Source organism: Canis aureus, chromosome 11 (genome assembly GCF_053574225.1).
Source record: "Canis aureus isolate CA01 chromosome 11, VMU_Caureus_v.1.0, whole genome shotgun sequence".
Lineage (NCBI taxonomy): Eukaryota > Metazoa > Chordata > Mammalia > Carnivora > Canidae > Canis > Canis aureus.
Window position 1 is genome coordinate 43,962,208 of NC_135621.1, and position 15,830 is coordinate 43,978,037.

The window sequence follows — 15,830 nt, forward strand, 5'->3', positions numbered from 1 at the left end:
ATTCTTCATTTGTGCCTGCCTCTCAAAAAGGTAAAGAATGGAATGGGAGAAAAAGCTGGCCTGTGAACAACTTTTATGGGAAAAAAATTAGCTAGAGGTAACATTCTATTTGAGGCAGAGGTAGGACAATGCATCTAAATATGAAAGGTAATATTATCATATTAACATTTTTGATGCAGGGGGTCATTACCACATGGGGTTCTGAATCTGGATGCAATACTTCGAGTAAGTGGAGAATACCCTAAACGGGTCCTAATGAGAGAACTGGGGAGCAGACGCAACCACTTGAGGAGCTGTGAAGTCCAGGAAAGGACTGGACTGAAGCTGCCAGTGTGAACTTGGCTGCCTGAGCTCAGCATTCTCCCCCTTTCAGCCTGGGACCATCCAAAAGCAACAAGGAAAATGGAAAACAGAAATAGAAACTTAATTTCCAGCAAAACTGAGAGACAGCCTTGACATTACCTGTGTTGACTTCTAAGACCTCCAGTTCAAACAGGAGCCAAGGAGGGGGAAGTGGAGGAAGACAAAGGAGAGGGATCCTAGCAGCGGCACATCTCAAGAAGCAAAGAAGAGGGGAGTATAAAACACACATACTGATTTCTTAACTATACATCTCCATAGTTTAAGGACCTGTAAGGGGCAAAACCACTCACCTGCAAAGAGGGTTGAGAATCAGGATGGTGGGTGCCAAGGGTCCTTAGTCCCAATGAGCCTGATTTTGTGGCAGTTGCCAAGAAAGGAGAATCTGTACACAGTTTCCCTACAACCTCGACATTTGGGCCATTTCTTTTTGCCAGTCACCGACAAATATTATTATCTTTCTTTTTTTTTTTTTAATTTTTTAAATTTTTATTTATTTATGATAGTCACACACAGAGAGAGAGAGGCAGAGACATAGGCAGAGGGAGAAGCAGGCTCCATGCACCGGGAGGCCGACGTGGGATTCGATCCCGGGTCTCCAGGATCGCGCCCTGGGCCAAAGGCAGGCGCCAAACCGCTGCGCCACCCAGGGATCCCCTCTTTTTTTTTTTTTTTAAGTAGTCTCTAAGCCGATGGTGGGGTTTGAATTCATGACTCTTTATATCAAGACTTGAGATGAAATCAAGAATTGGACATTTAACCAACCAAGCCACTTAGGCACCCTTGTCCTTTCAGTTTTAATTGTCATCTATCTTATGACTGAGGCTATCTCTATCTACTTTGTTAATAACAAAGGGAATCTCTATTCCCCAAAGAGTTCTGATTGAAGCTTTAATGCCAATAAAGGGCTAAAAACCATTTATGGTTCAAATATCCCCAAATATTCCCAGAATTACCTTCTGGGACCTAGAGTGTAGACAATGCTTACTTACCCCAGGGTAGTAAAAAGGAGTGAGATCACCAAGAATACAAATCAGTGGATTCTATTCATGCAAATGTTTTGTTTCCTTTTTTTTTTTTTTTTTTTTTAAGATTTTATTTATTTATTCATGAGAGACACAGAGAGAGAGAGCAGGCACACAGTCAGAGGGAGAAGCAGACTCCATGCAGGGAGCCTGACGTCGGGCTCGATCCTGGGTCTCCAGGATCAGGCCCTGGGCTGAAGGTGGCGCTAAACCACTGAGCCACTCAGGCTGCCCCTGTTCCTGGTTTCACACCCAGCTCCATCTTTCCTGGTTAAGAGGTGCCAAGAGGTGACTGTGAGTTTGAACTTTTACTGAGAAGCTGAAATTAAAGAGCTAATTGAAGCACGTAAAGTACAAAGTTCTCAGCATACACATCCCTAATCCTCTAGTCTTTAACTAATAAAGCAAAAATGGCTGTCAAGCTTTAGTCTCTCTCTCTGGCCAGTGCTGGCCTTCACTTTGCAATCCTCCTCTTCACGAGGCTGGATAGTGGACACTTGTCTCATTACCACTCGGCCTGAAAGTAACTTCCCTGGCATGTGTTACAAATGAGCTCAAGCTGGGATCCCTGGGTGGCGCAGCGGTTTGGCGCCTGCCTTTGGCCCAGGGCGCGATCCTGGAGACTCGGGATCGAATCCCACGTCGGGCTCCCGGTGCATGGAGCCTGCTTCTCCCTCTGCCTGTGTCTCTGCCTCTCTCTCTCTCTATGTGACTATCATAAATAAATAAAAATTAAAAAAAAAAAAAAAAAACAAATGAGCTCAAGCTAAAGTTCTAAACCAACAAACTAACCTGTATCATATCCTTAGTGAAAGCACAGCCCAAGATTTAAATGAACAGTGGAGAATATTGCATAAAGTACTATAAGTAGCCAGAGCCTCAATACTCAAGCATTCTCACATATAAAGTCCAAATGGTCAACATGCAACTTCAAAAACCCTGGACCACTCCGGATTCCTGTTATGTTCAAAGAGCACCAAGAAGAGTCTTAAAAATACTACAGAAGAGTTTGCAGTTAAACTGCAAAAAGAGTTCTATAACCATCAGTGTCCTTCCTACAGAGGCGGGTTAAGTCCTATGTTTTCTTCCACAAGCTTGTGCTGAATATTTCCAGTCTCCTTAGTTTGGACAGGCACTGGTTTTCTAAACTAGGAACAGAGTATAGTTTTCAGAATTCAGACTATAAGCACATAAAACAAAGATTCCTCCAACCCCAAAATACTATTAAATAATGGGTAAGATACCATGTGTTGTTATTTACATTAAAGTCCACTGTTTAGTATCAATACAAGGCTTTCTTGTTGTTTGGGTTCTTTTTCTGCCATAAGAAATAGGAGTCAACAAGGTGTATGAACTAAGGAGAAATGGAAACTACTATGAATGAGAAATTTGGAGCTGTGAAGTATGTACTAAAAAGAAAATAAAAAGTTTTTTTTGAGTCCCAAGTGAAAATAGAAATAACATTTCTATGAATTACAAATGAAAAAGCTGTGGGTAACCACAATACCAATGTTAACAGTATTAATGAATTAAATGAGCAGGTAGTACAAAAGGTATTTCCCCACTACAGGGTAGAACTAATCCCACTACATTAACAACTAGGTTACAGAACAGCAGGGTATATTACACCCAATGTAATTTTATTCTCATCCCTTATATCTTTTTTTTTTAAGATTTTATTTTTAAATCATCTCTATAGCCAACATGGGGCTGGAACTTACAACCTGAGATTAAGAGTTGCAAGCTCTACCGACTGAGCCAGTCAGGTGCCCCTTTCATCCCTTACTCTTAAATGTACCTACAGGGGAGGTATTTATTTTTTAAAAACCTCCCAAAGTTAAGGCATTTATAGAAAAAAAATGTTTTTCTTGTGAAGAAGTCTGAAGTTTCAGAAAAATATGTACACATGCACTTGGACCCAGAGGCCAAGAGAAGAAAAGAAATCAGGTCAAGCCTGAGCTCGCCAACTTAAACCACAAACAGAAACAGCCTTTGCAGAACTGGTATGATGCTGTCTCTGGGCCCCTGCTGTTCTGCATCTAAGCACGATATGATGATGAGTAACTGTGGGGCAGGGCCTGAAGCTTTTACAAGCAAGGAAAACATTTCAAAAACCACAAGGAAGGTGAGGCCTCCCAGTCCCAAAGCATAAGCTTTCCTTCTGAAGTGACCTGCGTAGTGAGGCCAGGGAAAGGTATCATGTCAGGAGGGCACAGAAAACATTCCTTCAAGTGTCTGGCTACAAATGTGAATAAAAGGAGAAAACCAACTGGACAGCTCCCTTTTCCCAGTTTACCTCTTCTAGTCGCCGCCTCTGTTCTTTCTGCTGCTCGATGCGTTTCTGCCTCTCTGCCAGTAGCTGCCTCTTATACTCTTCCTGCTCCCGGAGCTGCTGCTCCTGCAGTAGCTGCTGCCTCCGAAGAGCCTCAGAACGTTCCTTGTTCTCCTGCTGCAGTCTCAAGAAATCCCGACGAAGTGTCGACTCACCAGGCACATTGACAATGGAGCTGGAGGAGGAGGCAGGACTTTCAGGGCTGTGCACAGATCACTCTGCCCCCCAGAGGAGACCAGAGCCTCAGTGTGCTGCTCCACTTCTCATTCATCCTCTTGAGTTCCTCCCACTCTGAGAATCAGCTAATAAACCCAGGGGACTAACTGCATCTACAAGTCTACAGTATGACATCTTTCATCTATTTCACAAATATCTCAAACTCCATTCTGGATGTTTATTCAACAAGACATCTCTACTTAGGATTCTCACATCAGCTCAAACTCTGTAAAAAGAAAGTTGAAAATCCCTGTCTTTCACTTTCTCAGTTTCTCCTTGACCACCTTACTTCCCACCAGGTCTTTATCATGTATGCCCTCCCATTGCCTATTTCCAGAGTCAGCAGCTGAGCCCAAGAATGAGACACAGCACAGATGAACAGTACCACTGATAGCTGGGCTTGCAGCTGAGAGCCACTGCTCCACTTCTAATACCAAATAACATGGTACATCAATCTCCTTAAACTGCCTATTTCCTTGTATCATACTTCCATCCAAAACAATTACATTGCTCTTCAGTTCAAATTAAAGTATTTAATCTCAAATGGATTTAAATATTCTCCTATGTAAGAGAAAAAGGTATTATGGAGTTGTATCAATAAATTTTCTTATCTCTTCCTATGCTCTCTTCAAACTCCCAATGCCTGTATATAGGTCCCCACAGGTCTTTGAACATATCCTATAGGCCTCCTTTTGTTCAATGAGTCAAATTATGTATAGCTGAAATCATGAAGGACTGCCAGGTGAGACCATTATTAAAATTTTAAAATCCCCTATTCCCTGAATAATTTAGTTACTATAAGGTTCATACTACCAAACCTTCAACCTTCTGTTTCACTGTACCTTGGGAAGGCACAGATAACCAAAACATAGACTATGAGTTGGATCAGGACAGAATATACACCAGTAGAAGAAATGAAATGCTAGTAACCACACCTGTGGGGAGAGCAAAACAAAACAAAACATTTTGGGAAAGACTGCAGTGTTTTTCAATGGAGGTCCTACTGGCCCATGGGTAGGACAATTCTTTACTCGTAGGACTATTTTATACACTGTACAACATGTACCGTCCATGCTTCCTGGAGCAGAAAGTGCCAGTGGCAAGCTTCCTTCCCCCAGAACCAAACACAACCCTACACATTTCCCAAATAACTAGCGGAGGGGAAACAATGCAATCTTGGTAAAGCACCACGGGATAAGAGGAACCAGAGAGGGACAATGTTTATAAGAATCTTTCAAAGAATGAACAAGAATGAAGAAATTAAGGCACTTTCAAAGTACTTTAAAATTTCTTGAAATCCTGGCAAAAACATAGAACAATTTCTTCATAAAGCAGGGAGCTGAACAATGAGTGGCCTTATCATTACCTTGGCTCTCCTTCCTGTTCAGGCACTTCCTCCTCTTCTTCCTCACTCCCACTGTACTCATATTCGGTTTCATCTATAAAGAAAAGAGCATGATAAATGGGATAGTTACAACTCATGACACATACAGGTACAGGCAAGCATCTCCAAGAGCATTACAGCAGAAAATAAACAGTATGTCCTTTAATGAAAAGGACAATGCACACAGTGAATCTGAGGGAAGGAAGGGTGTGACACCCAATTCCCACAAGCAATCCCCTGGGCTACCCTTCCTCCCAGGAGAAGAGTAGATTCCAAGGCATCAACACCGTCGCTGATGGGATGCACTGCTGAGGGGGTACAGGGCTGTGAGAGGGGCTTTCAAGCTCCTGATGTATAAGAGAAGTCACACCCCCCCCCCCCCCAAAGCATCAGCAAATTTGGAAAGTCCCACCAAAGCCAAAATGCAAAAGAGAGCCTTAACTGCCCAAACTAAGGCAACCAGGAGAAGTCGTTTGGTTATTGTTGGCACTCAGGGAGCTGCTTAGAGCACAGCAGAGGGAAAGGTCTGCAGGACTGGCAACAGCTGAAGCACAGGAGGTACTCAGGGCATAAAGACACAAAATCAAATGTTCCCACAAATTCATCTCACAAAGATGAAGCCAGGGAAAAACTGATGCAATGACAATAGAGCAAAAGGAGACCAAAGTTGCTTCTCTTTCAGCAGATTAAGCACAAGTTTCAACACAAGCAACCTGTTTTCACTTCAACAGATTTTATGCTATTTTTCCCAAAAGTAACAGTCCATTTTATTGGACCTTGTATCTAATGTCAGCACTGCACTCCAGAGAGCAATTAAATCTAGAAAAGTTGAAGAGATTTATAAAACAAATCTATTCACAAGTAAAACTTATTTCCAGCTTTTTTCAGAGATAAAGAAGTTGAAAATCAGTGTCCTGGTAAGAAAAACAAGTCTGAGAACTTAAAATGGGGTTCAGTCTATATTATATATAATTGTAGAAAAATATATCTACAAGTTCATCAGTCTCTATGACATTAGTTCTTTTCATTGCTAGACAATCCAAACTATGTAATTTCAAAGAACCTAAAAATAGGCTAGCTTCCAAAGGAAATTCCAACCTGAAGAATCTTTAGAATCCTTCAAATAGTACTTTGTTATGTTTAAAATTGTGTACTATGAACCATTCCTTACTGATGAGGGGCTGAGGGTATTTGAAAGGTAAATGAAGGCAAAGGAAGGGGGAAAAGGTCATTGTGACTTGGAAACTAAAAAATGAAGATAAAGTGCTCCACTGTTCCCACCTGCAAATGTGCACAGGACTCCAGGCTGAGCACTTGGTAAATGCCTGGCACAGCGAATGTTCCAGGACTTTGAGCTATTATTAAGAAAGTACATACTGGGAAAATAATCCAGTGTACAAATAACCTTTTCCCAAGGAAAAGCTTTGTTTTCAAACTTTAGTTCACTTGTTGCTAACTGCATAGCTTAACGTACAAAGCTTAATTACTTTTATAACTGAATATGCCAGAGGGCCTAAAAGTTGCTGTGAGCATCATTGATGATTTAGCTCCGAAGACTGAAATGAACATGTAAAAAGCTTGGTACAGACCTCCTAAGAGGACTGCGAACAACTCTTATCACCTTGAACTTAAACTTTTTAGTTTCTTCTTTGGCCTTGAAGTTTGAATATCAAGAAAAATTCTTTATCAAGATGCCAGTTATTCAAATGTTGTTCTGTCAAGTTATGGTAAGAATTCATAAAACAGAAAGATCAACATGAGTGAGAGGCCTCAGGGAAGGCTGTGAAGACAGTGATGAAGCCTGACTGCACCTTGCTGGACAGAGGGAGACAGGGCACTCCAGAAAGGTGGACACAGAACATGGAAAGATATAAAACCAAGATACTGGGAATAGAAGGGAGCCTTAAATTAGCATGAGGGCATGTTCATGCTGTGCCGTAAGGAGAAAAAAGTAGTCAGGCACATACGTGGCCCAGGCCTAACCACGCCACCTGCACAGAGTAAAGCAGTACGAAGTCCAGAAGGTTCTTGAGCAGGAGAGAAACAGGTGAACACACTGATGATGATGTTCACAGCTGATGCTCAATAAACCCTGAGTGATGTATTCAGAACACAAATGCCCATAACGAAGTAAAAGGGGCAGCAAAGACATGCTCCTGTGGGGGAACAAGAGAAACATCCCTCTGTGATGACCAGACACAGTGCTGTCTGTCTGGGGTTTGCCTCGTGACCCACCATGCAGCTCCAATCCACTCTACCCGAGCCACGGTGGACCTAGGCTCATGATTGACCTGCAGAGCAGAGACCAGCAAATCCAGCACTGGCCAAGAGAGCATACACTCCTGGCTAGAAAAGGAGTGACCTATTCTAGTGGGCAAAACCCTAAAACATTATTTTTTAAAAATGAAAATAAAAACAAGTTAATACCTTTCTCTCCTCTCTTCTTTCTGGTCCGGTCTATATGGTCCTTAAGCTGGATTCTAACTTGCCTTTCATTTGGCTGATCCCTTATAAAAGGATGTTTCAAAAGCTGCTCTGTGGAGGGTCGCTGCATGTAATTCTTCACCAGGCACCCTTCTATAAAACTAAAAAATTTCTTTGACCTATAAGAGGAAGTAAAAAAGGTCATCAAATTTCCACTACAAAGAGCAAAGCTCCAAAATATCAGTAAATGTTAGTCTGAAAACATACTAGAGCTACAGAATTCACCATGAACATTCTGCAAATGCACAGGAAAGTATTAGGAATTTGGGACCACTGTGGATAAGAGCATCACTTAAGCACAGTTTAAGAATTACACATCACCGACAACATACCACAAACAGAGCTTTAAAGGAAGTCAGATTTAAATGAACTGGATTTAAATGTAATGTTGCTTATTAATCATTTAGTCACTGGAAAAGGCAAGGGGGTAATAGGGAGGTTTTTGTGAAAATAAAGGCAGAGGACAGCAGATGTCAGGAACCTGGAAGACAAGGACAGACATAGAGATGAGGAGCCGGTAAGAGACCAAATGCTGGGGGCTCTTGAACCTGTTAATATGACAGTTCCATCAGAGTTTCCAACTGCTTTATCTGTCAATTCTCTATGCTTAATGTACAAAGGTAGAAATACATAATAACTCTGAGGAGGGCAAGGACTCTGTAACCTGAATTTACCCTACCAGTTACTTTTACTTTTGTCTGTTTCTCCATGCCGGGCACATGATGACCCCCGATCCCCAGGCTTGGCCGAGCCACTCACCCATCCTGGCTGTTGAGACTCATGTAAGATTTTCCTGGCAACGTTTCACTCCTACATCCCCAAAGTTAGGAGCCTTTCCTAACTTGTCTTGTTTGCATTTAATAGACTGTATACTTCATGTTTATGTTTCTGTCTCCTCTGCTGGGGTACAGGTCTGGAACCGTTACCTATTTTTCAATTTGTTGACAATGCCCAACACTGAGAGTGAGCAGACCACGAGAGGTATATAATAAATTTTTGTTGAATGAATGAGTTTTCAGTCTTTAAAAATGTAATTTAGAAAATTAGTTCAGTTCTTTCCAATTATTTCACTGCTTTAAAGAATCATTTCCACTGTCTTGTATTTGCATTCAAAGTTACCATTTTTTTTCAATTCAACAAATATTTATATATCAACAGTTTACATTTGTTTATGCTAGGCTCTCTAAGAAATACACATAGGAAATAAAGTGGGGGAAATCTATGTACACACAACAGTAGATGGGTAAATCAAACTTACAGAAGAAAGATAAGAACTATTGCTATGGAAGGTTAGACATCAAGAAAAAGTAGGATAGTTGATATTCTAGAGATGGGGGAGAGAACCCTCCATTCCAACATGAACAAAGGCAGAAAAGTACCAGAGAATAAAGAATCATTTTCTGATGTTACTATGAAAAATGGAAAAGAACAGAAAAACAGGTCAGGGTCTGTTCAAGAGAAGGGCCCTCAAAATCACTCAGCAAAGTTGTGACTGGTTAATGAGAAACATGGAAGGTTCTACACAGTTGTAGTGCATCTTGTTCTAGCATAGAGATTCCTAAATTCCACTGCCCACAATTTGAGGACTTTATCAAAAATACAAATACCTGGATCACTCCTCATACTTAAAAAACCAGAAACACTTTGAGACTGGAAACCTAAATTAAAAGATTCCAAAGACTCCTAACTCTGGGAAATGAACAAGGGGTGGTGGAAAGAGAGGTGGGCAGGGGGTGGGGGTGACTGGGTGATGGGCACTGAGGGGGGCACTTGATGGGATGAGCACTGGTTGTTATGCTATATGTTAGCAAAGTGAACTCCAATAAAAAAAAAAAAAAAAAGATTCCAAGGGGATTCTAATGTAACATGTCTACAAATTAACATTTGGGAAATGATAGTCTATAATATATTCTTTAAAATCAATGGTCAAAGTTCTGCTGGAAGAGAGTTCACTGATCACTTCTCCAAGACCAGCAGGATAAATATACATTGGTGGATAGGAAGACGGCAATCAGAAAGGAGGAAGAACAGTATGTTTGCAATCATCTCATTTTTTAGAATACTTGGGTAAAACGACAGCAATGATGTAAATGGATGAAAATTCATCTAATCAAGTTTAGAGAAAGTTTTGTGTAAAAACACAGGGAAAACTTGTCATCTAGATCTTCTCTTTACGTTGCTGTATTATACACAGAATGGTTAATCCCAAACTGCAAGTAACATATCAGAGTGGGGCTAGCTGACAAGACTTGTGAATTGGGAGATACCCTGAGACAGAGCATAAATTCCATTTTCTAAAAAAATAGCATTATTTCACTTAGCTGGATAGTGTTACCCCAGCTGCACAGCTTACTCCTTGATGATGCCCACTGTCCACATTTGGTTTCCTTAGGGTTGGCCACCACAGATGTCCAGAGTTACCAAATTTCAATACAAAAGACCAACTGGGTCTAAAATCCTGGCAACTGTACAGTCTTGGAGAACTCTCTAAAAACTGGAAAGTACAACTAGGCAAGCTCAGCTATCTGGAGTTAAATATGGTTAAAGACAATACAAAAAGAATGAGAAAAATCCTGCCAGCTTTGCTGGGAGAAAGGGTAGGGAGAAACACTGAGGAACAGGAAGAAGTATGAAAGAGTAAAAATACGTGTGTGTGTGTGTGTGTGTGTGTGTGTGTGTGTGTGTGTAATGCCCACAGATGGGAAAAGAGAGCTACAGGACATCAGAAGATGAGCAACCAAGAAGAAAAGAGCTGACAGCAAGAGCTAAAAGACCAAATCCACAAGAAAAGGCGGCTTGATTGATACTGAAATTCTTTGCATATTTTACAACTAAAGTCAGGAACCCAAGAGGAGACACACTTACTGGAAAACCAGTGAGACTAGTTTCAGAAGGGGAAAAAAACCACCATGAGAGTAGGTGGGCACTAGAAAGATATGTACCCAGGAACACACAAACAGAAGAAGGGGAGAGGGCCCACATGCATGAAGAGCTTGAGTGGAGACAGAAGTGACAGAAAAGCACTCAGAAAAAAGTTCAAGAGGAAACAAGTGAGCAAACCTCTCAGGCAAAAACAAAACACTACCCTTTCCCTCAAAGACTTTTAAAACTAAACCAAACTAACTCTTGCCCACACTGCTACAATTAAAGCTTTCACCAGGGAGGGTCACCATCATCTCCCTTCACTTTGATAAGGGATCTTTGTTGAGCAAACAGGGCTGCAGGGAGAAAGAAAGGTGGCAGCCCAAAGACAAGACAGGACCATTCCTTTCATTTCTGGAATGAAAAAAGATACACCTAATTGCAATGTTTTGCAACAATTACCATAAATGCCTTCATTAAAATTAAAATTCAAATCCTAGGGATCCCTGGGTGGCGCAGCGGTTTAGCGCCTGCCTTTGGCCCAGGGCGCGATCCTAGAGACCTGGGATCGAATCCCCCATCGGGCTCCCGGTGCATGGAGCCTGCTTCTCCATCTGCCTATGTCTCTGCCTCTCTCTCTCTCTGTGACTATCATAAATAAATAAAAATTAAAAAAAAAAATCGAATCCTATTTCACCTGTGAAGCTGCAAAGTCAGTACAGCTTTCCTTTGGAATGTGAAAATGCTTAGCAAAGTAGTATACTTAAAAGTGGGCTTAAATGTTAAAATGAAACTTTTTCTTTAACCATGTTACAGTGTTTCCTATGGTCACTGTTACTATTCTGTAATTAAAAGAGAATTTTTATCAAGGAAAAAACATTTTTAAAAATACACTTCTTTACTGGTGTTTCAGGGCACTGGCTCTTAGTTCTTTGGGAACTGGAATGGCTAGAATTTGGTCTTGGAGTGAAACTGAAAAGAAACAGTTTTTTGTGAAAAGGAAAGAGCAACAACAACAACAAACCATACATAGCTTACCATTTTTTTGACTTCAGCCTGGGAGGAGGGTTTCTGGGAATGAGAAACAGTGCTCTCATTGGATGCATGTCACAGAGAGCTGGGGAGAGGAGACGGTGGCGTCAGTATGGCACTTATTTTACTCATTCTTAATTTCTAGGCCTCACTCAAAATATCAAATGCGCTATCCCATCATCTGACTGACAATCTTTACATCAAGGCAGTCTAGACATCCAGCTATGAATCCTAGGGCATACCCTGAGTTCCCCCATTTAAACACAACAAAACATGAAGAGGTCAAGAGCAACAAGAAGAATTTACAATTTCAAACTGACAGTGGAAAGTTTTTGTAAATCAAAAATAAATACAGATTCACAGTCTTAAAGGAATAAACAGCTTAAGTTTCTAAACCAAGTTTTTAAACTTTCTGTAAGATCGCAATGAAAATAATTATATTGTCACAGGGTCATTGTGAGGATTAAATCAGACCCTGGTTGTAAAGGCAGTCATACAGTGCCTAGACACAGTAAGCTCAATGAAGCCCTCCAGAAATGTTAACTGTTCATTTGCTGTAATATTAGGAAGGAGCAAAGATGAGAGAATAAAACAGACTATTTCCTTCCGTGCAAGTACTGTTTGTGTTTCTATTACTTGTCCAATAAAGCTAAGTCAAGTGCACTTGCACGCATTAACATGTTACAATAGGTAATGTGCATTTTCATATGTTTATTTACGTTCATGAGAATTTTACAAGGCAGCTGGGAAATGGGGGCCAAAGAAGACAATCTATTCCCACCGTGAGAGAAAACTGAAACAAAGGATCTAGGCAATTCGTCCCTGCCTCAATTCCTCACATGGAAACATGAGGAAACACATGGTAGTCAAGACTGACATCCATTTCTGTATTGCAAACTAATTTTTAGCTGTTGGAAATTTCTTTCATTCATTCAACAAATATTTATTCAGCAGAAACTCTGCAGCAGACAAGGATACATCCTTTGTATACCCCTTTACTAGGGGGACCAGCAGATAATGCTGTTTTGTCTCTTTGTTCTCTACAATTCTACCAGTCTCTGCTCAAAATTCAAGTTTATGACACTGTCATTGATTTAATCCAAAGGAGAAACAAATTTCACAAGTAACCAAAAAGCAAAAAATAAAACCCCAGCCTTATTCTACAGATAAAAAATTATGCCTCTGTTTGTAAAGTCAAAATGTTAAGTATCACTAAAATTTCATGTGTTAGGATTTAGTTTCACTAAAGTTTAAATTGTAAAATGAAACACTATTGCCTATTATCTGATGTCAGCCAAACTTCAGGTTACACATCTGAATACAACTTAAATAAAAGGTAAAATATAACCCACAGACTTCAGGGATCTTTAAAAGGAATAGTGGGTGCCAAGAATCCTTTCACATCTCAAACTTCACTGTACTTATGCATCCTTCATCTGAATGTCCCACCAGGAACTGCTTTACTCCTGAAGCTGTTCTGTCTGAAAGCTTGAAACTAGGATTAAGTCACATGTAACAACTGGGCTCAAAAGGAAAGAAGACTACTTACGGGGAGCACCTTCTGCCATCTCAATGGCTGTGATGCCACAAGACCAAAGATCACTCTGCAAAAATAAAACAGTGTGTTACAGGTACTGGATCAGATATGAAACCACTAACTTAACACTGCCAGTTACTCACACAAATGATATAAAGGCATTTTTCGGTATATAAACTGAAAAGAAGTTTGCCAAGAAATTAAAAGCAAACACATCTGTAACGAATACCTTCCAAATAAATGAATGAAAATATAAAGATAAAAACTGGTATGCTAATTAGAACCACTCACATCTAGGACTGAACTAGAGGTGGTCCATGGAAAAGCTTTTCTTTAACTGCCACCATGTGCTCTGTTCAGTATGTTTTCTCATTTCTTTACATTCAATACCTTAAGACTCTTGGCCCAGATTTATGTTTAATTTTGTATTTTATGTTACTATCTCAAATTTAATTAAGATGTTAAAGTTTTAAAGGCTAACTTAATGTAACACTGTATGTTAATTATACTTGAATTAATAAAATCTAGCATAGTTCAGTATTTTGAATCACACTGCTAAGCCTCTCCACTCTCCCCTCAAACTTATAATAAGGGGTGAGCAATAAGCTGCCTTTCTGTGCATGGAATCTCTTCCTTCTGAGTCCCCTGAAATATTCATCTTCAGATTGGAATTTTAACTGTATTCCCCACTCAGATACAAGTTCTGTGAGAGCAGGAACTTTTGTCTGTTTTATTCACCTTAGTATCCTCAGAATGGTGACTGGGATGTAGTAGGCACTCAATAAACATTGGCTGATGAATGAATGAAGTTTTATCAGCCAATTTCTTAAAATCCAAACAAGATTTTTAAAAGCAAACAATGGGTAGTTATTACCATTAACATTCTCTTCTTTATGTGCAATTCTAATGAAAGAATTACTTAAAGTTGCTTAGTTTAAGCGTTTTCTAAATAACCTATAATTATGCTACACAATTCAAACATGTTTGATTACAAGAAGGATAGGCCCAAAAATTTCTCCCTTATTTTTATGAGTTTTTTTCCTACTATAGAGCGCAAAGGAGGGGTTTCACCCAACTTGACCCAGTGACTAATCTTAGCAGTCGTGGGACATGCAGACATTCCATGCCACCTGGTGTGATGCAACACAAACCATACTCATTTCCTAAGGCAATTTTCCTTTCAGGTTTTTCTTGATACTAATTGAATTTCTCCAGTTTATAAGAAACAAAGTAAATGCCTTATAAAGATTATAAAGTTAAAATTCAAAAATGGTAAGGCATATCTGAACTGTAGAATAGGCCTCTTCAACAAGTCAATGTCATGAAAAAAAGGAGAGGGAGTTGGTTAGCCTTGATTAAAAGATACTCTGTGGCCAAACTACCAAATACAATGTTTGTCCTATATTAAACACTCCTTCAGATAAATCAGATATAAACCAGTTGGGTCTAATTATAGATTCTGTATAAGAAATTATTTTTCTTTAAAAAAAAATATTTATTTGAAAGAGCACAAGTGAAAGAAGGAGCAGAGAGAGAGGGATAAGCAGGCTCCCTCCTCGATGTGGGCTCGATCCCAGGACTCTGAGATCATGACCTGATGCTTAACCAACTGAGCCACCCAGGCACCCCAATAAATTAATTTAAATTTAATTTACTTAATCATGACAATATTTTGGGTATACTAAAAGAGGTTTTCAAATTTTGGAGATAACAAAATGATGTATTCAAGAGAGGAAAGTCATACAGTCTATATATATATATATATTTTTTTTTAAGATTTTATTTATTCACAAGAGACACAGAGAGAGAGGCAGAGACATAGGCAGAGGGAGGAGAAGCAGGCTCCATGCAGGAAGCCTGATGTGGGACTCCATCCTGGGGCTCCCAGATCAGGCCCTGAGCCGAAGGCAGATGCTTAACCGCTGAGCCACTCAGGCTTCCCTTCATCACCTTTTTAGTTAATCCACCTCAAGCAGAACTATGAGAACTAACTCCATAATACTCCAGCATGTGAAAACATAAAATAAAAATTCCTCCATACCATATGCTTAAAATGAGTTTCATTAATTGGGTATTTGTTAAAAAAAAAAAAAAAAAAAACTAAAATACACTGGAGAGTATAAAGATATGAACTCAACTTTGAATAACATTAACAGGTACATAAACACTCTGACTCATTTAATTATGGCAAAACAAATTTTTTTGTAATGATTTTTGTAAACATATTCAACCTGAATCTGATGATAAAACAAATATGGGTTTTACACTGGAACTGAAAAGTGTATTATTGATACAAGTCCCTAGAGGTCACTCTAATAATTTAAATATATTTGTGTACCAAATCAAGCTGTAAAGCTCTTTAACAGTACTCTAAAATTTCACATAGATGAAACTATTGCTATATATTCCGAAAATATTTTAGAACTATAATATCTGATTATAATATATTCTTCAAATTTAAAAGGACAACAAACAGGGCAAAGTATTTAATTTACTCATGACAAAAAGTTCTATGCACAAGACAGTGTCACACTGCCATGAAAGCAGTGTACTCAGGAGAACCAAGGTGACAGAAAATGAACAACGAGACAGCATCTC

At 39.7% G+C, this 15,830-nt stretch overlaps 1 protein-coding gene across 50 annotated transcripts in view; it reads right to left on the minus strand.

Moving 5' to 3' along the window:
- The window catches only part of MAP4K4 (mitogen-activated protein kinase kinase kinase kinase 4), a 191,392-nt gene that overhangs the window by 49,553 nt on the left and 126,009 nt on the right, over nucleotides 1-15,830 (minus strand). For all 50 annotated transcript variants that reach the window (XM_077914952.1, XM_077914964.1, XM_077914958.1 and 47 more), the window contains exons 8-12: nucleotides 13,245-13,299; nucleotides 11,702-11,780; nucleotides 7,745-7,920; nucleotides 5,300-5,372; nucleotides 3,682-3,892 (exon numbers count right to left, since the gene is read on the minus strand). In XM_077914952.1, the coding sequence (XP_077771078.1) occupies nucleotides 3,682-3,892; nucleotides 5,300-5,372; nucleotides 7,745-7,920; nucleotides 11,702-11,780; nucleotides 13,245-13,299 (594 nt within the window). The remainder of the gene's footprint in view (nucleotides 1-3,681; nucleotides 3,893-5,299; nucleotides 5,373-7,744; nucleotides 7,921-11,701; nucleotides 11,781-13,244; nucleotides 13,300-15,830) is intronic.